Genomic DNA, 24,239 nt, shown 5'->3' with positions numbered 1-24,239 from the left:
TCAATTTTTAAAATAATAATAACAATTTGAGCCCAGGACACCGACATTCAAAACGAAGTAATTTGCTTGGGATAATCCATGGTTTTGTTTTGTATACATCGTAAAGTGGCACAAATTCCCCTTGATTATATATATATATATATATATATATATATATATATATATATATATATATATATATATATATATATATTTTCAAAATAGCAAACATTTCTGGACATACTATTTCAAGCATTTTACCCGCACTATCTCTTGTCAGCGTCAATAATTTTTACAACCATTGTCACTTTTCTACATAAACCTACATTTTTTATAACAAGCCCAATATATTAATCTGGATATATAGCAGAAAGAGATAGGCTTGAAAGACAAAAGAGAGATGGAATTTGAGGAGCAAGAACAAGATGAGGAAATGCAGCAGCTGGCGCCGTCGAATTACGTTTCGACGGTTCCAGAAGCTTTTAGGAGTAGGGCCGGCGGATACAAATACAAGGAGTGCTTGAAGAACCAGGCAATTGGAATCGGCGGCAATGCTGTAGATGGCTGCAGAGAGTTCATGCCAGCTGGACAAGAAGGAACCCTAGATGCCCTCAGATGCGCCGCTTGTACTTGTCACAGAAACTTTCACCGCAGACAAAGCGAGGCGGAGACAATGCCGCCGCAGTACCACCGTCCATCGGGGTACCTAGTGACCCCGATGAGCCAGCAGAGGCCAGTGGCGGCGCAGTTGGAGATGGATCAAGAATTGGGAAACCCTAACCCTAGCAGCAGTGGAGGAGGGTCGTCGAGGAAGAGATTCAGGACGAAGTTTACGCGGGAGCAGAAGGAGAGGATGACGGAGGTGGCGGAGAGATTGGGGTGGCGCGTACAGCAGCAAGATGAGGCGGTGGTGGAGGAGTTTTGCAAGGAGAGTGGGATTCAGCGGCAGGTTTTTAAGGTTTGGATGCATAACAACAAGCACACTCGACCTTAATTATCAGTAATTATTTTATTTTCTAGGTGACTATAAATCTGATCTATTAATTAGGGTTTTAAGGTTCTTTAAGGCTTGTTATATACATCATTTGGTAAACAATATTCAGATATTGTGACAGTTTTTAGTAAGCCTTAATTAGGGTTCATCGATCTGTATTTCATTGTCAACTTAAATCTACTTTGTTTTGATTTCACCGGGATTATTGAAATCTATATTCAACTATAACTTAGAAAATATTCAACTAAACTACTTACAAAGTACTGTTAGTTAAATTTGGCATAAATACTAGCTAGAATAACTAAAAAAATGAATGTTCTTGATTGATGTACTAAAAGAATTGATAACAAATTGTAGGGATTATTTGTTTTATTTGCTTCAAGCGCACATAAACTTTGATGCTATGCTGGGGCAAAACAGTTGTTTGTAGGTATTTAGCCTATTCCCAGATATAATTTTTTTAACATGAATCATACAACATAAAGAAGTAATGGTAATAGGTTTCTAATAGGGTTCAGGGGTTGTTAATTACACATATTTTCTTTATAAATAATTACCGGCTAAAGATTATATAATATTAAATACATAAAGGCTGTATAGTATTTAAATACATACCTAAAATTTAATGAAAATATAAGAGAATAGATCAATAGGATTTATTTTATGATAATTATAGATAATCTTGAACTATAGAGTACTAAATATATTAATTTATCTAAATATATGTGGAAAACTGATTATAAGTGCGATTTCAATGAATTTTTTATCAATAAATTTATATTCAAAAATTTTGTATCGATGATTTTGTACATCGAAGAATTTTTTTAAATATAAGAGAATAGATAAATAGGATTTATTTTATCACAATTTTGTAGATATATAATATTGAACTATGGAGTACTAAATATATTAATTTAATTAATAATCAAAAATACTCTCACCAATTTTATTTTTTAAATTTAAAAAACAGAGCAAACATAACGAATCAGAAAAATATTATGGTATATATTATATATAAGCTGAAATAATGACCTAAATTGTAATCCAAATTTGTTAGAACTGGTCAAAGTCCATGCACATAAACTCTTTTACATTCGTAATGAAAATTGTACATGACCCCAACCAGTACTTGCCATAAAATGCGTAAATCCGTAAATCTTAAATTACTTTAGTATATGTGATTGTGAATATTATGAACGGAATTCCTTAACAAATTAATAGTACGGTTTAAATGAATATTTTCCTCACGTCAATCTTTAATATTAGCCAAGCCACCACTTCCTTTAAATCTAATCAAATTATTATGTAATTTGTTCCCCACCATGTTACCTTACCACATGCTTTTTTAGAACGTTTCGAAACACCTCATAACCTGCACGTTCCACATGCTTCGTTACAGCTACATAACTTTTTCTATAATCTACTAAATTAACGTACCGTTTTCAACAGGTAATCAATAAATCATCCGTTACACTAACACCACGGTAGATCATTTCAACAATTTGCTAGCTCGAGTAATAGTAAACCGAATCAAAAATTAACCGAAACAAAGAATTTTATTAACAAAAATTAAATAAAACACATCCGATCACCACATGTACTGATCAACATCCGAACAAAGTATTACAAGAAAAATTTCCCAAAAAAAACAAAAAATCGATCACCGATATTCTCGTTAAATCAACAATGCAACGGCTGCGAATAATGCCACTGCACCGGAGCCAGCAACGGTGACTCTGTTGAGACCAGCAGCATTGTCAGGAGTTCCGGCAGGTGCATTGCTAGGAGTGGTGGAGATAGCCGACGGTGGAGTTGCGGATGGAGTCGCGGCAGGTGGAGCTGGAGGAGACGATAAAGGAGAATCCGAAGGGGGTGACGCGGTAGGAGAAGAAGTTGGTGCAACAATTGGAGGTGGCGAAGAGACCGGGGGAGTTGATGGAGTGGAGGAAGGTGATGGTGCGGGGGATTGAGCTATGGCAGATGCAAATATTGTTGCTAGCATTATTGTGAGAATAATTTTTGAGAGTGCCATTGCGGTATGTTTTTTATTTATCGAAAACTCAGACTCGACTCGGCTCGATTTATGCGTTAAAAGGTTTTGGAGGTGTTGAGAGAGTTTGTGTTGGGAGAGTTGGAAGAAGAATGAAGTGTTTATATAGGGGAGTTTAAGTCGGGTTGATTGGAATGCACTTCTGTTTCTGTTGTAATGATTAATTTACAACTCAGAAACAGAGTGGGATTGGCCGTGTTATTTGTGTGACGCGGTAAGAGAGATCTGAGCCGTCCACAGCTGTTTAATTCGCGTTCATTTTGGGTTTTTTGATTTATTTAATTATTTTTGGCTTCACAAACGTATATATTAATTTTGGAAAATTTGGGGTTACCGTTATGAGTAGCACGTTCTGGCATATAATTATCATGACGAGTCTAATCTCTTTAATGTAATTTTAACAGACTAAAATATGCTTTCTAACTTGTCAAATTAATTAATTATATCAAGTTGTTTGAAAGATTAGAGGTGGGATTTTCTACCTACATAGAGATTAGAGACTAATTCTACTACCATACAAGTTTGACCAGCACCAATTGTTGTTTAAACAAGTTGACCAAATAAACAAAGCACAATAGATGCGTCTATTTTAATAAATGGATACATTATCAGTGAAATTTGACGTAAAATTAACAAATACAAATGCTAATATACGCGTTTGGAACTAATCTACATCAGACATGCTGAGCATATGTTCGAGTTAAAGTCAAAGAATAAATTATATCAGAACCACTCTCGTATAAAATACAGACTAATATGTTAAGGAGAATATTTACGCGGATCCGTACTTATTGCATTTAAGTTATTATAAACCAGTTGGATACATTTAACTATTTAAGTAATTATTTATAATTATTTTTATAAATTTACATAAAGTTTACATTGTGAACGAACTTCTAAAATTTATAAATTGCTCACAAACACAACTATGCAATCAAATCCAACTAAACGCTAGCAAGATAAACCAAAAATTCAATCAAATGCTATTAATACCCTAATGAAAAAAACGTAAAACAGAAAATAATAACCTATTTTGCTTGTTTACATAGTTACATATGTAAAATAGTCATCCAATAAGACATAGTATATATCATTAATAATACACTGAACTACAGTGAATGAGAGAAAAATTAAAGTTTTAAAAGAAAGATAAGGAGTGATGAACGCTACATAGTAATTATTATTATACATTCTTCCTGGGCAGCTAGCCAGAAGGTTTCTATCCTGTATAAAATAAAGAAGGAAGAGTCTCAAGTACTCCCCAGCGTATAATTGATCTAGAATAAATGGAAAAAGATACAATTCAAAATAAGATACTTATGAGTGAAGAGTACAACAGGGTATCAACTTCTGTAGCTTCCTGGACAGCTATCCAGCAGCAGGTTCCAATTCTGTATAGTCTTAAGCAGGAATAAAGTACCAAAGAATCCCAAATGCATATCTTCAGCTGAAAAAGGCCAGAAGTCCAAACAAACACGAAATTCCCTGATACTCGACTACACCAACTATTTATTCCGACATGACCAGTATAAGCTTTCATCCGATGTAAATACAACAAATTCTCGACAGCATCAGTCCCTTCACACTCCACCGAGTTCTAGAAAGCATAAAATCAAGCAAGTAGATTCGAAAGAACTATGCCTATATAACCCCTGAATCTTATTGAGTATATGATATCTGGGTTGTCTCAAAGTAAATGTGGATAAAGTAGGCAGCTTCAGAGATGCTTTACACCTTTGCTTTAAGAAGTATTGAAGAATATGGAGCAACGTTGTATGAATCTCCAATTCCAGGTACACCATCATGCACAAAATCATCTGGTGACATGAGATTGGTGTCAACCTGAAATAAAAAGGTTCACATCTGATCAGGAGCCAGAGATGAACAAGTATCACAAATGAACAAATAAATACCAAAAAAAGACATCTCAAAGTATCAATCGAGAAATGACCTTTACCTTAAAGGCTAATAAGTACTATATTTGCATTAAAAGTAAAATATTCTAGTGCAGAAGCCAATATTTCAACAGATTCCTCAAGGCTTGCGCCAATCTTTAGAAAATGCACCAACAGGTCAAATGGCAAGCTTAATTCGACTAGTAAAGTCCCAGCATCTGATCAATTGACTATGGACAAGAGAAAAAATAGCCCTAGCTAGTGTAAGCTTGACTATGCCGTAGGGTCATAACCAAAGGCTAAATATAATACACAGGACTTGTATGCACTTGGCCATTGAATTGAATATGCTAAGCAGGAGCATATGTAACTTACATGGGCCTGGCAGATAAATAACTTCTGTACTATAGCACCTTATAAATTAAACGTTTGCACTTGTTATAACAATTCAATGATATCAATTCAATGATATCGATGAGAACTTCATGCTAAGTAAGCAGATTTACAGTTTTCTTTGTGGTTTCAGAATGCACAGAATACAACTCTTAATCAATATAATATATACAATTTAAGCCATCACTCCTCACTCATCAGACATCTCATAATAAAGATCCAATTCGCAACTTCACAATAGTTTCATTCTTTAAATTAAAATCTACAAATTGTTATTTAGCAAAGGGAATATATACAAATTGTGACACCCCAGTCCTACATCAAAACATAATAAAGTTCAGAATATATGCTTGTAGACTACCTAACTCGTTGAAATTACGGGCCAGTTCAGTTTTGGCTTATGTTGTATTCAGATTAAATTATATGCACAGTTAGTAAAGAGTACTAACCACTCGAAACCACTGTCTTTTTGGTGGCGGCGAAGGAATTGCAACTTTAACAAAATAGTCATGTGCATTAAATGCTAAGTAGATGTCTCCTCCATTACTATCATGAAGTCTGCAAAAGAAAAGTTCAGTAAGGTGATTCAAGTCATCTGATACAAAAGGGACCTCAAATTGTAGATGAATATTAACACATGTCCTTGAAGTCCAATAACTTAAAGGCTAATAAGTACTAAATATTCGCATTAAAGTAAAATACACTGAATTTAGAAAAGAAAATATCCATAGACTTACGTGAAGGCAAGGAACTTGCTCTCATAGTTATCCCAATTTTTCTCATGCCAAGTCACCTCATTCTGGAAAGAACGAAAAAAAATATATACAACGAATGAGAAAACAAAGTTACTGCACGAAATCTCAAGGTGCTATATAAGCTGGCAAAACGAAAGACTGAAGTTTGAAACATAAACCTCGCCAACAAAATTTTCTTGTCGAAAGATGTGATGGGCTAGGCGAAACTTTATCACCTCCGAGAAAAACCTAAAGTGATCATTCTCAGATTCCAACTGTAGTGATCTGCTCATTAGTTATGTTATACTGTAAAAGGCATGGAAATATATATAAAAACATGTCACATACTTGTTTCCACTGGAAGTTGTTAAGAGCATCATCATGTCCATAACTGTTGTTGTTTCCATAACGAGTATGTCCATACTCATCTCCCATGAACATCATTGGAGTTCCCTAGATTTTGTACCAAAGAAACCCTTTAGGATTCGAAGTCAAATAGAGGTTGGATATTGAAGAAAGGATAGAAATATATATTGGACACTAACAAATGAAAAAAAAAAGTCACTTGATTATTGAAGCACAACATATATACCAACACACACTGCTAGATCATCAAAAACCTGACCACCTTGCATGTGTATACCAGGTACTTTGTAAAATTTAAAAGTGCATGTCGTGCAGACATTGATTTAGAAAGGAGCACAACGTAGAAACTGCAGCCCTCTCAAACATTCTACTTTTTCCTTGCTTATAATAAACATCATAAGTAATACCATGCAAGGGGGAAAAAAAGATGACATAAGATCTTTATGATGTTTTGGGGCTTAATTCTCGCATGAGGATGTTAACCAAATGGTCCAAATCAGCATGTACCATTAATTTCATGCAAATGTATGCAAGAGTCCAAAATTTAGTTTCGCATACTGAAGTACCTGCGATACTATTAATGCTAGGTGGAAGTTTTTCATTTGCCGAGAGCGTAAAGCCTTGATTTGTGGATCAGTAGTTTCTCCTGTCCAAGTGATACAGAAAAATAAATATTAAATGTCCATATTTACCAGACAAACCCTACATGATTAGAAAAAAAAGGAGTTGACAGTACAGCACAAGTGCACAACATACAACTAGTGCTACAGATTTGGGGCTGATATGAAGTTGTTTCATCGTTGCTAAAGTTCTTCCAGGCTTTAGTAAATAAATTTCCCATCCAATTTACCAATATAGCTCTGGAAGACCTTATATCACCCAACCCCCACTAAAAGAGAAACAAAAACTAAATACCATAGTCGCCACTATTTCAAATACAAATGAACCACATATATTTTCTGTGTATGTTCAAATGTATGTGGTCGTTTATGTGTTTCTCATTCTTCCTTCACTTCAGGAAGTTCCGCTTCAGCCAGTAAGACATCGAGATTTAAATTAGTCTATATTATCTACAATAAAGACCAAAGAGTCAAAGACAAAGGTAATACATGCAACCAAAGTTGGGTGATTCACAAGCCAACACAGGCCCTCAAAAACTATGATTTGTTGTTGGTGCACTTAGTAGTTGGACTTGAGCTTATATTCTGGACAAAATGTCTCGCAGATTCCAGTTTGGTGTTGCAAACTTCCCCGGTATAACTCCTTATGTCCTTGTAAGGCCTAAACGGAGAGCTGTAAAAACCCTGGCAAAGCACCTCCGGCCGGGTTGAGCTATGATAAGAGTGCTTGTGCATAAAAATAGGCTGTGTGGTGGGACGGAAAATGAATTGAGAATATCATAGTTTAAAAGACATATCCTTCTATAGTGTTGCAGATTCTCAAAAGATATACAGCACCAGTTGTTTATAAATTATACTCAACTGAGTCCCAGCTCTAGAGATAAATATCTGTAAGCAGCCACACACAACGAGTTATGGGTCGACTACAAGCATCAAAGGCTTCAGATACGCGCCATTCAAAAGGAAGACCATTTAAGTCTTAATGACTACTTTCTTCATCCAGCGGCATCAATCAACACAACACTACAATATATTATCTCCTCAACTGTCCCAGATTAAAATTTATTATTTATGCATATGACTTCTTTTTGGTTAATGGTTCAACTCAATCGACATTTAATTAAATCCCTTGATGCTGTACCAAATGAAATAAGAGAAATTTGAAGCACTAGCATTTGGTGCTTTACCTTCATGGCCACAGTTCCAACTTAAGTTGTCATTGCTTCCATCATTGCCACCTTCTCCATTAGCATCATTTTTCTACAACGGACATAAACATAATACTGACATTACAAGTTGGCTTCTATGGTTAACAAAAAAGGAGCAAAAAAATAAAATCCAGGGACTACCTTTTGATTATATGACACGAGATCATACAAAGTAAATCCGTCATGTGCTATAACAAAATTGACACTGTGAGATGGCTTTCGCTTATTTACCTGTAACAAATGAGTCGCACCACCATAGACATATATTAACAAACAGCAGTTCCCAAACTATGGTAATTAAGGGCAGTGATTTCCTCAACTTGGTCACCGATGGAAGGCAAGTCGTAGTAGGAAAAGTAAAGACATGTTAACTAAAACATTGCTGATGCCTTACTTTGTACATGTCAGCAGAACCAGAAACTCGACTTGCAAAACTCCCCTTCATACCAGCATCACCCTGTGGTTTGATAATTAAATTAGAACAAGAAATTAACTTGACAATGAATGCAACTTCTGAACCAGGAAAAAAGGAAGATGGTATTCTTAACAGAGAAAATTAATAAATGAGTATTAGAGTTTCGACAATTAAGATAATTTACAAAATAAAATAAAATTAATAGATAAGAATTAGTTTTTCAACATTAAAAACAATGTATATGGGCACAAAATCATGTTGCTATGATAATTTCTGTAGTGCATATATAAATTCAAGGACAAAACAACCTAATTCTGAGAGTTACGAGATTGAAACTAAATTAAAGATTATTTATAATTGTATCCAGATAACACCACCTTTATATATCTCCTGATGTCATCACGATACTTCCCATTCCACTCAGCCCACCTGCAATTAGAATTAAGAGATGCTCACTGCCAAAATTTAAGTCATTATATACAATCCCAGAAGCAATATTAAGATTATTGGATTCAAAACCAGAAGAAATATTTAGTTTAACGTCATATATCCAAATATACATCTGCGACAAAGTTAACATATAATTTGACTATACTAATACAAAATATTTCGGTATATCTTGCTCTAATGTCGAAAATCCAAACAATAAGCTTCCACACAGTTAGCAAACAATTGAAACTATTAAAAAAAGAGACTCATATACATTTTGCGGTTTTAGATAAATGCACTTTGCACCCGATAATTTCATGTGAAGCAATTTGCATCAACAGAAAAATAAAAATAAAAAATAGCAATAAGTGACTAGAATGATAGTACTGCATTAAAACACAACATAAAATGAACAAGAGTTAATTGAAAAACGCATCCCTTTGATTTGAACAAAATGCACTTCATTACCTAAACTTTAGGTAATTGCAAAGTGCACCCCTTAAAATATTTTAAAGTCACATGTCAAACACTCTTAGTCCATTTTCATCGATTTTGAAATAGTACTATGTTAAATTAAAAGGATAAATCAATTTAAGAACCTATAACATTACATTTTAGTTAATTCTTAAGTCTATTTCACCCTTACACAATTATAGGTCAAAATAGACAGAAATAGACCAAAAGGGTTCAAAATGCAGAGCCAAAACAGGTAAAGGGATGTATTGTGCAATTATGTAAAGTTTAGGCGACAAAGTACAATTGGTCTGAACTAAAGGGATGCAATTTGCAATTGAATCAAAGAACAATGAGTTATTCAGAAAACAAACTATAACAGGAATATTATAGTAGCTCACCTGTCCCAATTTGGAAATTTACCAACAAGGTAAAGGCCTCCACAGTCCCAAGGTTCAGCAATGATTTTACACCTCGAAAGTATATCATCTTTTGCTATTGCCTATACCAACATAATCATTTTAGACACATCAATATACCACAAAAAATTTCCTTTGTTGAGGTCCACAATACTGTATATTGGAAAATAAACATAACATTGTTATCCCCGCAAATAAATGTCATGGCGTCCACATGATGAACCCACATGGAGACCATGGACTTCCATGACCCAGAACTAGGAGTCTTCAGGCGGTTGCACTTGGTGCAATTAAAAAACAACAAACAAAGCACGAATGGAGTTCCTAAATGTAATCTGCCGCTAATGCTAATCAACTACCGCAATTAGATATAAAGCAACTCTTTTCTAGCTCTACCACCACAGTGTAAATGCTAAAATATAAAAAATAATCAAATTCTCTAGTAATGCACTATAAAATTGTTTCTCAACAAGATGCAAATGGGTTATTTACCAATTTATAATCTTGCATCACATGAAGTATTAAGCATATATGTCAATCTATATTTCTACCTATCAATTCTTATGAACTATGTCCATTACTTTCAGATTTCCTGGCCTCTGGTTGATCACCACGAATGTACTCAATGGGATTGTCCACTGTTAAACAAAGGAAGGAAAAACTCGTAGTTGTTTCATAAAATGTATATCCTTATTTTCTTTCAGGATCAAAACTGACTTGCAGATAAAAATTAAACATAAGTAATAGACAGGCTAGTAATTATCATAACAGGATAAACTATTAATAGTTCGTAGTAAGATACTCTTGGGTACTATTGGGCCCCTCTATCTCAACCCAAAGGTTCTCTTAAGATGAGGATTTCACTCGCACTAATTAAATTAGCACCCTTTACCCAACTTCCAATTAATATCTAATACTCCCTCTTAACATGTGACCGAGCTCCGCCTAGCCAAAAAGAGAAAACCTGGAGAAACTTGTAGGATGGGCTTTAATACCACTGTTGGGAAGATTTAGGCCAATCTACAACACAAATGCTAGCTCGTAGTCAAAAAACTCCTTAACAATTGAGCATTAATTTATCCAGTCTAGTTAACTTGAGCGATAAATGTATGATGTGTCCTATTCTTGTCAAAATTTCCTGCTTAACTGATGACGCCACGTTCAGACTATTGCTTCACCATTACAAGGGAAGTCTGGCAGCAGATAATATATGAATAACACTTTCTACTCAAGACATGTAGCACGAAGTTCTTTGTGGATGTCAAATATTAATATTTTTGGCAGACAAGCTAACTGTGGCATCCTAAATGTTAGTGACTTACCCTAACAAGTGGAGGAGCACTCAGCGGAGAACCATCTGTACCCCGACAAAGAACGCTGGCAAGATCGAAGCGAAATCCATCCACATGATATTCCAAAACCCTTCAGTAAGAGAAACAGTTAACCACCCCTTAAATTTAATATGGTATTCAATAACAGCTTCATAATTGCTCCAGATACAAAAGGAGAAATAATGAAAAAGATCAAACGACAACACCAAAAAATGGCTGAACAAATCCTAGCAGATGTTATAAATTGTATATTTCCTACGGTCAGATTGTGTCAGAATAAAGGTTTGAAATATTATATATCAAATTTCAACATGATAACCTAAAATTTCAATCTACTTCCACAGGCAAAAATATATTTATTGAACACAAAACGAATAAATCTTCTGGTGACTAAGGTCATGATTTAGTATATAGCATATGTGAGTGCATATATAAGTATGCAACAATAAAGGTCATGATTTCGTACATAGCATATGTGAGTATGCAACAATAAAGGAGTATATATTATACAATTAAACACTAAGAAGAGGTATCATTCATAAGATCCCAAGAAGCCAAAGCAGAATTCCAAATTATATTTCAAAAAACAGTGCGACTTCTAGTGTACATTTTACATTATTGCATATGTTCAGTCCAGATTTCCACCAACTGAAAAGAAAGTATTGGGAAACAAATTCTAAATTTCTGTCGCTTGTTGTTTGGAGGGTGACCTTAAAGTTGGGATTGCTGGGTCGTCAGGTGACATCGGGAAAATCTTCTCGGGAAGCTGCTGGCTGGGGTTTAACTGTTACCAATTTATTATGCTAATCCAGAAACATTATGATGACATTTTCTCATATAGAACTGCTAGTAATATGCCTAATTGTGATAAACTCCAAATAGTTATCCAGTACCAATTACCATATATGATTGCATGTGCTAATTAATTCACAGATAATAATATAATACATTTATTATTTACTCTTTTCCAAGTTTGTTATAAACATTTTTAACTTCTGGAACATAATACAGTCAACCATTCTGGTTTCATGTACTTTTGGACTCATTATTTGTGTACTGTCCTAATTTAAGCATTTTATAAGTCAGGCACTCGTAATAAACACAGGCATCAAGAAGTCTCTAATGACTTGTATATTATATAGTACAGAGATGCAGAAAAATTTCTTGATTGACATATATTGTTATTTCAAAATACTTGGACCTATTGCCCTCCACTACTTTTCAAAAAACACACTTCCATAGAAATCACGTTGGTCGTAGTCAGAACCTCAATACTCGTTTTGTCATAGTCACATTTAAGATGCTTAAAAGAAATTAAAAATTAAAGGAGGTCCATACCAGTGCCTCAGGCTATCAAGTATAAGCTCCATAACCACAGGATGATTACAGTTTAACGTGTTTCCTGAATGATAAACACTCTATGTTAAAAGAACTCAGCATGAAATAACAGAAACAACAACGATAAGTAGGACAATTTCAGTTAACTTTGGCATGGCAGTATTATGATAAAGTTCTGAATTGTCAGAGCATATGTTCTAAACATAAGTCTACAGAGAATCATTTGACATTCAGTTGTGAGAGGAATACACATACATCGTTTTAAAAAGTTAAATAGCTGCTCAACAAACTTTTCATCTTCTCCTTGTAGACTGTTCAAGTATACATTCAGTTATAAATTTAAGTATCTAGATCACCACTCAATCTTGTTTGTCAGGGACATATTGCGGTGGACTCCTGAGTAAGGTGATGAACATATCCTACCGCAAGGTTATTAAGTACTCCCTCCGTCCCTCCCATTTCTTTACACTTTCCTTTTTGGGGTGTCCCATCCAATTCTTTACATTTCAAAACTTACCAAAAATAGTTAATGGGTCCCACCACTTCTCCACTTTTCTTTCCTTTTCACACTACTTTTACTCCACTATCTTCTTTTTATACATTAAAAATCAATGGTTCCCACCACTTCATCCACTTTTCTTCCTCTTTTCCACTATTTTATACATATTTCTTAACCTCCGTGCCCATCCCATTTGATAAGAAATGGGAGGGACGGAGGGAGTATTAACTTATGACCATCAAGCACTTTGAAGTCAATGTAATAATAGTCCTTGGATTCTACATAGGATTTGTGAGTGCTTTTGACACTAGGCTCAATTAGAAAATACTCTTACTTTACATAACATATTATTCACTTTGGCTAGTGAATAATAAGAAGTGTGGGTACTTGGCCAAAAATAGAAGAGGAGTATGGGTGCATTACCACATCCTGAGAAGTTCAGCAACTGCTGGTTGTTTGGATCCATCATGTAATACACCTATTAGGAATTGTTAGAAGTAAGATCAGTAATTATAAGGGGGGAGGGTTTGTGAAAAATCATCATCAGGCAAAATAATAAAATGACTTCTCGATCTCGAAAAAGCATATGCCTGCCATACATGGTTCTCCTATTTCTGAAAATATTGACAATGAATTTCCAGGAATTTACAAAAACTATTTAATTCATATACTTCTAATACAAACATACATAACAACTAAATTATCAACAGCACTAAAAATTGGTCCGTATTTCTCAAAAAATATCACTTCCAATTATCTAAAAATTCAGGATGACTATAGCAATAGTTCTTGGACATGATTCTAAAAAGAATTCTAATGAGAAAACACAATCAACAAATTATTTTAAGACAATCTGTGAATCTAACTCCACCTGTATGTCATAATTAAAATGGTTATAGTAATAGATGAGTAAACTAGCTGCTAAGAACCAAGAGTTAGACATATGCTTCCTAAGGTATGAACTCCTTCCAATTGCAATTATCGAAAGACCATATATAGAGACAGAGTCAGGCTCTACTTACAACAACCTAGAATTAAACGATATACACTGTATTCTTTTACATAACACTGATTTTTTTTGTAACTAACATAAATATTGTGTTTCTTAAGAACAAAATTCTATTGTGTTCTTTAGAAATTCATACTATACTATTAAAGCCAAAATATTAAAAGTTTTGGTCCGCAAGTATCTGGGCCTGTTTACAGACCTCTTTATTTTATAACATATATTAATGGGTCTTTTTTATTATAGCTAAAACACATTTGAATGTTCTCATCAAAACATATTTTTGGGACCTATTTGGCTATTTATTTACAAGTCTTCTTTTGATGGACTGAATTATTATAAAGTTACTTAACATATCCAATAAAAAATATATTAATCGAATCACACCTATTAATAACTTAAAAGCCTATTTTAATTAAAAGACACATATTATTCTAACACATATGTATCTTCAGAATAAAATCAAATATTAAAACATACACAACAAAAGAACAAGTATTATAAGTCACCCGTGCATTGAACAGGTTATAAGCTAGTTCTTATGTGGTTCACAAAAAAAATATAGTACTATATATTTTGTAACTGAATAAATGTCTATATATTGTTTAATGAACATTGTTCTTAAAAATAACAATTATGCAATGTTTTTAATAAATATTGTGTCAAGCAAAAGAACACAGTGTATTGTATTATGCAGCAGAACACAGTGTTTATGTTTGTATATAAAATTTTCCTACAGAACACAGTGTCTTTTGTAAATCAGTTTTTTTTGGCAAAACACAATTTATTTCATTATTATTAAACCTAAAAATGAAAAAGAAAAAATTATGCAAAAAATGATAAAACACCATACTATGGTCTGCTAGAACATAAATTAGTTCACTTGGTTCGAAGAGGGAAAAATGGTTCTTAGGGGAACCTGGCCCTATATATAATAGGAAAAATTACAAGTATACATATAAATAAAATAAGAATTATGTAATAAGCTTTAGAAGCATGTTATAGATGCTCAGGCATAGGAATGATTAAATTGTTTGTTAGCTGGCAAAGAAATATTGTCGAGTTGTTTAGCTTCACCTTGTTGTCTATTCCACGGAATGAAGTGGTATAAGGGTTCGCATCATCAGCCTCATTGGTATGGTTATAAACAACATCTAAAATGACCTGTGGAAGTGGTAAGAAGGAAGTTTGAATCACAAAATTAAATCTAGAAAGGAACATAGACAGATATAGCAACAAAAAACTCCTAAATGGAGATTGACAAAACGCGCGCCATACCTCAATTCCTGAACCATGAAGAGCTTTAACCATCTCTTTAAACTCCCGAGAAGCTTTAAGAGGTCCTCCAGCAGAACTAGCATAGCGACTCATAGGAGCAAAGAAATTTATTGTAGAATAACCCCATGTGTTGAGCTTTACACATTAATATCCAAGCCAGCATGCAAACACAACAAATTTCCAATAAAACACGTGTCTGCTCAATTCTTGAGAATATAAGGTTAATAGCAAAATCTACGTGTCTGCTCAATTCTTGAGAATATAAGGTTGATAGCAAAATCTACATACAAGGAGCTTTCGAGAGGATAAACTTTTAGGTAGAGGGAGGGAGATGAAACTCTGGACCAGGTTACTTCCGATTTAGAAGGTTGTGTCAAATGGGGAGCTCTTGAGGAAGCACATTGCCTAAAGAGATCTAATCTAAGAATTTCATATTCAGAAGTAACTCTTATAGCTGAAAACGCCGTAAGTAGCTGAAAGTATCTCCCATCATATGGCACCCTTCTTCACATTTATATAAATTATACTACTAAAAATAGAGTTGACAAAAGGTTTGGGAACCATGGGTGGTTTGCCGCTTATGAGGGAGGGATAGAGAGGGATTTGGGTGTTTGGGGAGGGAGGATTACATTTGACAGTTTCACCAACGATTTGCTAGCCTAGTTTTATAGTCAATAAATATATCTGAAATTTACCATGTGATCCCGAGGATTAGGACGTCTCTGGAGTTCCATCTCATCATACTCAAAAACAGGAAGCAACTCAATTGCATTGATGCCGAGCTCCAAAAGATGGGGGATCTACAAAATGTTGGGAACATTAGGACAAATAATAAATGCACAAATGAGATTATATGGTTTTATGTCGCACAGTGAAAGGAACAAGATGATGCATTCTAATCGACACTTTTATGAATTTCGAAATTTTAACCATTAATTTGGAATACACAAATAGAACAAAGTTAGATACACAAAATCTATCTTTCAACTACTTTATTTCCAACTATTTGGTACTTTTTTTCACAGATAAAGCCAAAACAACTGCAACCCCATAGTTTTTTGTAATATAAAGCATACACTGCAAGCATACTTGTAATATAAAGCATATACCGCAAGAATACAAAAAAGTAATCTCCACATTTTTGACAGTTCATAATGTATATATACAACTGTGATGTCCTTTACGGATGTGGTTACAATTGTTGGTTTAAAATCAACAGATTCATACAATGCAACAAATTTAATAAACAGTGAAAGGATTAAAAAACATTTGAACAAAAAATGGAAGGCTGTAAGAAAACATTGAGGTTATAGAGATCATTATATTGTACCATATATAAAAGATATAACGAAATTAATTATTTCAATAAATGGTGATGATCCTAGTTTATGTTAGTTTATGTTGGTGTCGGTGATGGTGGGTGGTGATGATGATGGCTGTATAGGATAATATACATTACTACAGTAGTATCACATATACATACATATTATTCCGTATAGTAAATCAATATATAGTATGAGACTAACTAGAAGAGGTAATCTTACAGGGTTTGGTTTAATCAACTGCATCAAGTTGAGATGTAAATATCCTTTATTCCTTCAGAATAAATTCTACTACATCATCTGTGCCGAACGAGGTAATGAATTGTATACATGTAGCAATTACTTTTCATACAGCATTCTGAAATAATGAACAAAGACCATACTCTGAAATATAATGCCAGTGGTAAAGAGAAAGGAGAAAAAGAAAGTTGGTATCTCATATATTGATCCTCAAGGAGTGTGCTCAAACTAGACTACTGTTTAGATCTGAAGCAAAAGGCTTACCTTATCAATTAAACCAAGGTAGCTGCCTCGAATGTTTGGATCCAACCCACTTGATTCATCAGCTGTAAATGCACGTACATTCATTTCATAAATGACAAGATCTTTCTGCAAAGAAAATAGAACTAAAATTAATACTTACATTACCTATTACCTTATACGACACACACACACACACACACACACACACACACACACACTCACACATATATGAAGTTGAGTTGCAATCTTACATGAGAGGCTGTCAGCGATATTTTTAATATTCTAAACTGCAATATAGATAAAGCTAACTAAGCAAATCATGAATTAATATTCTAAACTACAATATAGATAAAGCTAACTAAGCAAATCATGCAGTTCACCTCGGGTATGTTTGGAATTTTGTAATTGTTTCCCCAATCAAATTGCAAGCCACTGAAGTCATAAGTTCCAAAAAACTTGGACATCTTATTGCTAACATCTCCAAAAATACGGCGTCCTTCAAGAAATTTTGCATAGGGATCAATTAGTAACAAGCTTCTGTCGAATCGATGACCTTGATGCCAAGCTGGAGGACCATCAATGTGATAACCATATAGGACGTTGCTCCGGGGTAGATCCTAGATTAAAATTTATTACCATGTGTTGCAAATATTACAAAACCTTGCAAAAGTATCCCCCAAGATGTACATACACACACAAATGGAGATTAGTAGTGCAACTGCAGATGTATCATCAAAATTAAACAATGATGCACTTCCTTAGCAGAGGCATTTTCAAAATATAATCAACACTATGGGTAGAAATTAACTCAAAGTCTATTAACAATAAGTAACTATAACCATTTTGCACAATGTACATGAATTTCATAAACAACAAAAGCAATGGCAAAGACATCTTAGTAATTTAACTAATTCCTTCAAAGTTCCATTAAAAAAAAAAAAAAATCTTCAAAGTTGATAATGATAACAAGAAATCACTATAATACGATCATGTTATTGCAGACACTTCATCACAAGCAACGCAGCTATTTCTTATTCAATATACATCATTCCAGGCTCAAAAGTTTTTACAACGGTGAGCTGTAAGCATAGGAAAACATTTTTTTTGGCCAGGCATATATAGTATTTGCAACTATAACATGAACAAATTTGGAAAAAATATATTTGGAACTCAAGATAACCTCAACATGTATGTGCCATATGTCTCCAGTTCTATTCACACGAGGATCCAAAATCACCTCGACCATTTCATCATCATCAGGGAAATCATGTGCACGCCTAAAACAAAACTGGTACTTGAATACAAATTTGGGAGATCAATATAAATGAATACTACTACAATAAAGCATTACATGCAGGATTAGAAAATAGTTGTACATTTATCTGATTTGCATATTTTTTTTTCCTAATACAATAAAACACTCTACTTAAGTTATGCGTCTTATTCTTATCATCTTATAATTGGGCAGCCTAATACCTAATTAGCTATTTTCGCCCTTTGATTAATGGATGTCTAAGCTTTTAGACTTCTAATTCAGAGTAAGAGTTTCAATTTGGGCTAATAATTTCCTTGAAACTTTATTCTTCTATATTTTTGTTAAATTTTTATGCATTAATTCTGATAAAAGTTGTTTAACCATTCAGACTTCTAATTAGTTTATGGTGGCATTCTCAGGATGTGTTTTCAGTTTTCCATAAAGCTTGAATACTTTGACTTCTGTTAACCTTGCTGCAAATGTATCACCAAATTATATACTGTATAAAATTCATCAGGTAGATCAATATTTAATCACAGAGGTCGAGATTGTTTCCGTGCATTGTCATATCCATAAAAATTAGTGTATGCCTCACATCAAAGTTGCAACAAGCAATCATTTTCCTTTCTTTTTTTCAAATGTTCTTCCAGGTCTGTTCCTTGCGAAATTCATACTACCAAAGTAGTAGAGAAATACAATAGGCTACTTCCATACCCAGTACGACTCAAAATTGAAGAAGCAAACCATATTTGCTGTATTAAAAATAAACTTGGATTTTTTAAGCAAGTAATAAAATAAAAAGTAAATCTACCTCTCAGGAAGAGACAAACAGAGTGTGACCGAAGTTGCATGCTGTGAAAAAATTGCGAAGTTGATTCCATTTTCTATTTCCGACACTCCAAGCGGATACGCCTGGCCTGGGGAAACCTTAAACTGCAAGCTGGGTTCTACCATTTCTATAGCTTTTTCCTAGACCAAGCATAAGCCATCAGAACATAAAGAGAAGGGAAATGAATTAATATTTGTTAGTTGAAATTGCTAGTTATAGAAGTCGAGGCATGATAAACTCTGCAGATTATAAAAAAAACAATTAATGAGTAAGAAAATAATGGTTGTAGGTTCATCAAATGCAATAGGAGTGAGAAAATACAGTATGTCACTAGTAAGAAGGGCTTCAATGTTGCTTCCATTTTGGTGGAAAAGTTTAGTTTACATAAGAATATTATAGAAATGAGAGCTGGACAACTGATCAATGCATAAAGTAACATATAAGCCTTCTTGTCAGCTAGAAGAGCTGCTGATAAGTGAGAAATTCTTAACGTTCTTCCATTGACATCAGTAATCAGCTTTGTTTTACATTAATTTGGACTTAATAATCATGCCAGTAGATTTTACGTAATTACAATTGAAGTTATCTATATTATTTTAATCAAATATACTAGAGGCCAGAAGACAAATCGGAAAGGGAGTGACAGGTACTTGGTTGAATGTAATCACCTCATGGCTACAATTACTAACGGGTGAGGGACCCACTAATAAGGATCCATCACATTTAGTGTCAATCCATCAACAGCATGCTAAAGTCTTTTATATGCTGAAGGGGATGATTACCAGGTCATAAACATGCCATCAAATTTAAAGGCAGGCACAAAGCAGTGAGCTTACGACCTTATAGGTATCCTCAATCACAGAAAGATGAGATTAAGGCTTTTATCTACTAGACATGGCATACATAGACATAAATATAATCTAGCAATCAAAAAGTTATTTTTCTAGTCCGATACTCCTTTTGGAAAGAATGACGGCCCATGGAGGTTTTGTGTGGACTACCAATACTCAAGCAAGATGATTGTAACTTATAAATACCTCATTCTGGCGATTGATAAATTTCCACCGCAAATAGATGTTTAGTAGAAAGGTTCAGAATGACACGGATGCTTCAGGTTCAAGAAAGATTACACATATGAGGCATTGCCTTTTCGTAGACAAGGACAAAGAAGAAGGGGAACAAGACTTGAAAACTGGATCAAGAGTATGAATTTGAAGCATTTGAGGATTTTAAAGATGAACACGACTTTGATGAAGATGATGGATGAAATTTTCACCACTAATAACGTTGGAAGACGGGAGCCTGGAATTTAGCCTATAAAACTTAAATTTTGAATATAAAATTTAACTTTATAGCCTATAAAACTTAAATTTTGAATTATAATATTTAACTTTAGTATCGTTTGTCCCTGTATAAGTATGATTTAATATATTATAAAGCGTATATTAAATTATTTTCACCCTTAAAAGCGTAATTTAATATCCTTCCATCTCAAAATAATAGTCTTGTTTTGATTTGACTTGGTCAAATTGACCAAATTTTGACCCACAATGTACATGTATTGTATAATTTAGATTTTTTATAAATTAGATCATTATAAAACATATTTGATCTACTTTAAGATGTATTTTTCAGTTTTTTAAAAGTTAATAAGTTATAAAAGAATAATTTTTTTTATTTACGGTCAAAATTTGGTCAATTTGACTGTTGAAAAGTCAAACAAGACTGTTATTTTGAGGTGGAGGGAGTATGTTATAAACCGATGTAAACTTATATATATCCCGAGTAATATTTCTAGAAAAAAATTATAAAATGCGCCTCGCTTTTGCGCTTTGCCCCTAGGCTCTAGGAGTTTTAGGCCTGAGGCGCCTATGCTCCGGGAAGTTTTGCGCCTCGGGTTCGCTTTGTGCCTTGATTCACTTTTGATAACATTGAGGGGTCCGAATAATTCATAAATGTTATCGTCAAGTTTTAATTTGTGGTAAACATGCATAAATGGGCCTGTTTCCATTTATTAGATACACGACCAACTATATATTGCCACCTAGAGTCTACCATTCTTCTTTTATATAGAAGTTCAAGTCTTCATATGCTTTATGAAAATAAGAAAGAAGTATTCCATTATCAACGAGGAACAGCACAGTGATTTTAGGTACGGATATCATACATGTTCTACACATTTCACTGTTTTAAGGCGAAGATGAGCACTACAAACACTCAAAACAAGATATATACCTCAACTACACGTTCTCCAGCGTGACGAGCTTGTACTCTAGTAGTTATCTGCTTTCCTTCTCTAACCTAAACCAAGATTCGTATCCGGATGTCAATTCTCAGAATGATCTATATATTAAAACAAAATTCAGTAAAAGCGAATCAAGAGCTCACTACCTTAGTGGAATTCTTTTGCCTAGATTTGCTTCTACTCAACCTCAACCTGTCATACATTTTCGATTAAAATGAATATAACCAAAACTCTTCACAAATAATTACACCGAAAGTAAAAACACTAGGCACGTAAGTGACTAGAATCCATAACTCAAACAATCATACTAATCAAACTATCAAACACAAAACAAGCACAACTCGGAAATCATAACTAACATCATTTACTCAATAAACTATAAACAAAGCAAATGATCACATGAGCAGCAAATGATTACATAAACTAAACTAAACCACAAATCAGCATAATACATTAAGAAGTATAACGAAACGATTACCTCGAAAACGATGAGAAAATCGAATTATCCGCATAATTACAACCAACGGAAGAAGAAATCAACTTCGTCGAAACAGAATCACAGAAAGGTGAATGAATCATATCTTTCTACAAAATCACTCTACTATTGTGATGGGATAAAAGCAGAGAGAATTGATAGGGAAATATATTATATACATACAGGTGAAATGTATGTATAGTTGAGAAGAGTAGAGTGGAGTAGAGAGCAGGGAATGATTAATGAAAAGTGGAGTTGTTTTTGGCAACTTTGGGATGGGGTTACGCTTTTGGGGTTCCAAGAAAATGAGGTGAGAAAAGCGTGATGCCTCCTTTCCTGTTGTTGTGCCACGTGAAGGGTAGCGTCAATTAGCATCTTCTATTGGACGCGTGTATTGGTTCTAACAACGGCATGTGAAATGGCATTGGCTCCTCATAATACATTAGATCAGCTGCGGACATGTTTATTTTTTTTTTTTGAAAAAATAATTCATTCGTTCTTGAGTTACCTGGTTTACTATTTAAGTTTCTGAATTAAAATAATCTGATATCTTAATTATAAAAAAGCATAATAAAAATTTTCTTGTCAAAAAATTGACTAGCTCTAGCCAATTTTTTATTAAAAAACGAAAAATCAAAACTTCATGGACTAGAATAAATTTTGATATGCTAATTAACTAGAGAATTCAAGAATAGGGGTGATAGGAAATTTTTGATGTCGGGTTCATAACATATACTCCGTAAAAAATATGCGGGTTAAGATGTTCTCGAGAGTGGAGACAATCTTGTGCAGACATGCCAGCTGCTGGATCCATTAACGGTGAAAGGTGGGCCGTGTCCGTAGTTGCTCTAATGGTCACTGTTAGATGGGCCTTTTCGATGAGAAAATTAACCCGATTTTGCTCAATTGTGTTTACAAAATCAAATCATTTTCAGTTTAGAGCCCGTTTAACCGAGTTTATAATTTATGACTAAAAACTTGACGTGACTTATGTAATAAATTAGAAATTTAAAATTTTTGTTGAATAATTATGATTTATTGATGATTTATGAATTATTAAAAATATATTAACACAAATCTATATACTTCTTAAAGCATGAGTCATTTTTTTAAGGCTGATATGGTAATTTCACATGCTCTTGGATCAACCCATTAAGCTCTGGATCGACCCAGCTTCTTCCTCATTCAAATTAACACAATGAAAAGATATTTCGGATATTTATGTGACCCGACCCGGATAATACTGGATATGCACCATGTTCATACCGTATCAGTAGCGCAGCATTGAATGCAATCCCTTCGATCAAGCCACTCATTACGAGCTCATTCAAATCATATCAGGATCATCATATTAGGATCATAATTTGAAAATAGCACTAATCACACATCCTTGAATCGTGCCACTAATCACGACGTCAATTTAGATTTAAGCTTTGCTACTTATTTGCATATGATATTCTTATTAGATCAAAGCAGATAAGTTGGATTTCACATTCGAAATCATTCTTTCTTCCACGCCTCTAATCGCGACGAGTATGTTTTCTTGCTTGGCTTTCGAACTGATTTGTGTTCTCGGTCGGATTTTGGTGTAGTACTATTGCTCTTGGCTTTCTTTACACATTAATTTCTCTATCCACGGACTTTGCTTTGCGCGTATTTACTATATTGTATAATCAAATTGTACTTATCTTGCACAAATCGCGTTGATCCGTGTATGCCTCAGGTAGTATCCGTCAAAGTCCTCTTGCGACGATGCTTCGACAAAGGATGATGTTTCGAAGTCAAAAAGAGAATAACACCATTGGCCGTGAAATAAGTCTGCACTATTTCCATCTTAATTTACAATATTTGCTACATTGTGTATATTTGTTCATTCTATTATTTTTGAACGGGTTCTGAAATTTGTTGTTTGAACGCTGCAGGTATCATAATCAGTACATGATTTTGTATTTAACGTGTTTGATAATTTGCTACAAAGAAAAGCTGAGAGATCCGTCCTCACGATTTCTATTGATTTCATGTTCCAGGAATTTGAGAAAAGGTTTGAACACTTTAGTGCAAATGAAAGATTTGTGTTGTGATATAGAAATTGGGATTATTTTTTTGAACATCATTTTTAACTCTCCGTTTTGGGATTTGTGTTGTGCAAAAAGTAATCTTAGTGTTTTGTTTTTTAATTCTTCTGGATTCAATTTATTTTGATTTTGTATAGAGGACATGATA

The 24,239-nt window shown here is 33.9% G+C and overlaps 3 protein-coding genes across 4 annotated transcripts; 1 reads left to right on the top strand and 2 right to left on the bottom strand.

Annotated features, from left to right (window-relative positions):
* Positions 1-239: 239 nt before the first annotated feature.
* LOC108222391 (zinc-finger homeodomain protein 2-like) lies at positions 240-1,194 on the top strand. Its single transcript, XM_017396308.2, has one exon. The coding sequence runs from the start codon at positions 380-382 to the stop codon at positions 971-973; it is 594 nt and encodes a 197-aa protein (XP_017251797.1). The 5' UTR covers positions 240-379; the 3' UTR covers positions 974-1,194.
* Positions 1,195-2,648: 1,454 nt separating this feature from the next.
* LOC108222078 (classical arabinogalactan protein 7) lies at positions 2,649-3,005 on the bottom strand. The gene has a single exon (XM_017395965.2). It carries the CDS (start codon positions 3,003-3,005, stop codon positions 2,649-2,651), a length of 357 nt encoding a protein of 118 aa, XP_017251454.1.
* A 1,137-nt stretch (positions 3,006-4,142) lies between these two features.
* LOC108223384 (isoamylase 3, chloroplastic) lies at positions 4,143-22,382 on the bottom strand. Of its 2 annotated transcripts, XM_017397615.2 has the most exons (25): positions 22,020-22,376; positions 21,688-21,733; positions 21,532-21,597; positions 19,279-19,436; positions 18,393-18,489; positions 17,593-17,829; positions 17,464-17,499; positions 17,234-17,338; positions 16,103-16,207; positions 15,408-15,542; positions 15,207-15,293; positions 13,547-13,601; positions 12,625-12,688; positions 11,278-11,377; positions 9,938-10,038; positions 9,032-9,083; positions 8,634-8,696; positions 8,381-8,470; positions 8,219-8,291; positions 6,978-7,057; positions 6,394-6,498; positions 6,225-6,320; positions 6,049-6,110; positions 5,761-5,869; positions 4,143-4,865 (listed from the first exon to the last, which is right to left on the bottom strand). In XM_017397615.2, exons 1-25 carry the CDS (start codon positions 22,118-22,120, stop codon positions 4,752-4,754), a joined length of 2,337 nt encoding a protein of 778 aa, XP_017253104.1. In that variant the 5' UTR covers positions 22,121-22,376; the 3' UTR covers positions 4,143-4,751. The 2 variants fall into 2 exon arrangements, with proteins under 2 accessions (XP_017253104.1, XP_017253106.1); XM_017397617.2 differs by lacking the exon at positions 17,464-17,499 and having other exon boundaries at positions 22,020-22,382.
* Positions 22,383-24,239: the final 1,857 nt, after the last annotated feature.

This window comes from Daucus carota, chromosome 5 (assembly GCF_001625215.2).
Source record: "Daucus carota subsp. sativus chromosome 5, DH1 v3.0, whole genome shotgun sequence".
NCBI classification, from domain to species: Eukaryota; Viridiplantae; Streptophyta; class Magnoliopsida; order Apiales; family Apiaceae; genus Daucus; species Daucus carota.
This window is presented reverse-complemented; position numbering and strand designations above follow the sequence as displayed.

Excerpts from the sequence above, each read along its gene's own strand:
- LOC108222078 (XM_017395965.2), bottom strand. The coding sequence starts at position 3,005 with ATGGCACTCTCAAAAATTATTCTCACAATAATGCTAGCAACAATATTT.
- LOC108223384 (XM_017397615.2), bottom strand. The coding sequence starts at position 22,120 with ATGATTCATTCACCTTTCTGTGATTCTGTTTCGACGAAGTTGATTTCT. Across the intron at positions 17,500-17,592 it reads AAATTCCAAACATACCCGAG|TTTAGAATATTAAAAATATC; the intron begins GTGAACTGCATG and ends TCTATATTGCAG. Across the intron at positions 11,378-12,624 it reads CTTGATAGCCTGAGGCACTG|GGTTTTGGAATATCATGTGG; the intron begins GTATGGACCTCC and ends CTCTTACTGAAG.
- LOC108222391 (XM_017396308.2), top strand. The coding sequence starts at position 380 with ATGGAATTTGAGGAGCAAGAACAAGATGAGGAAATGCAGCAGCTGGCG.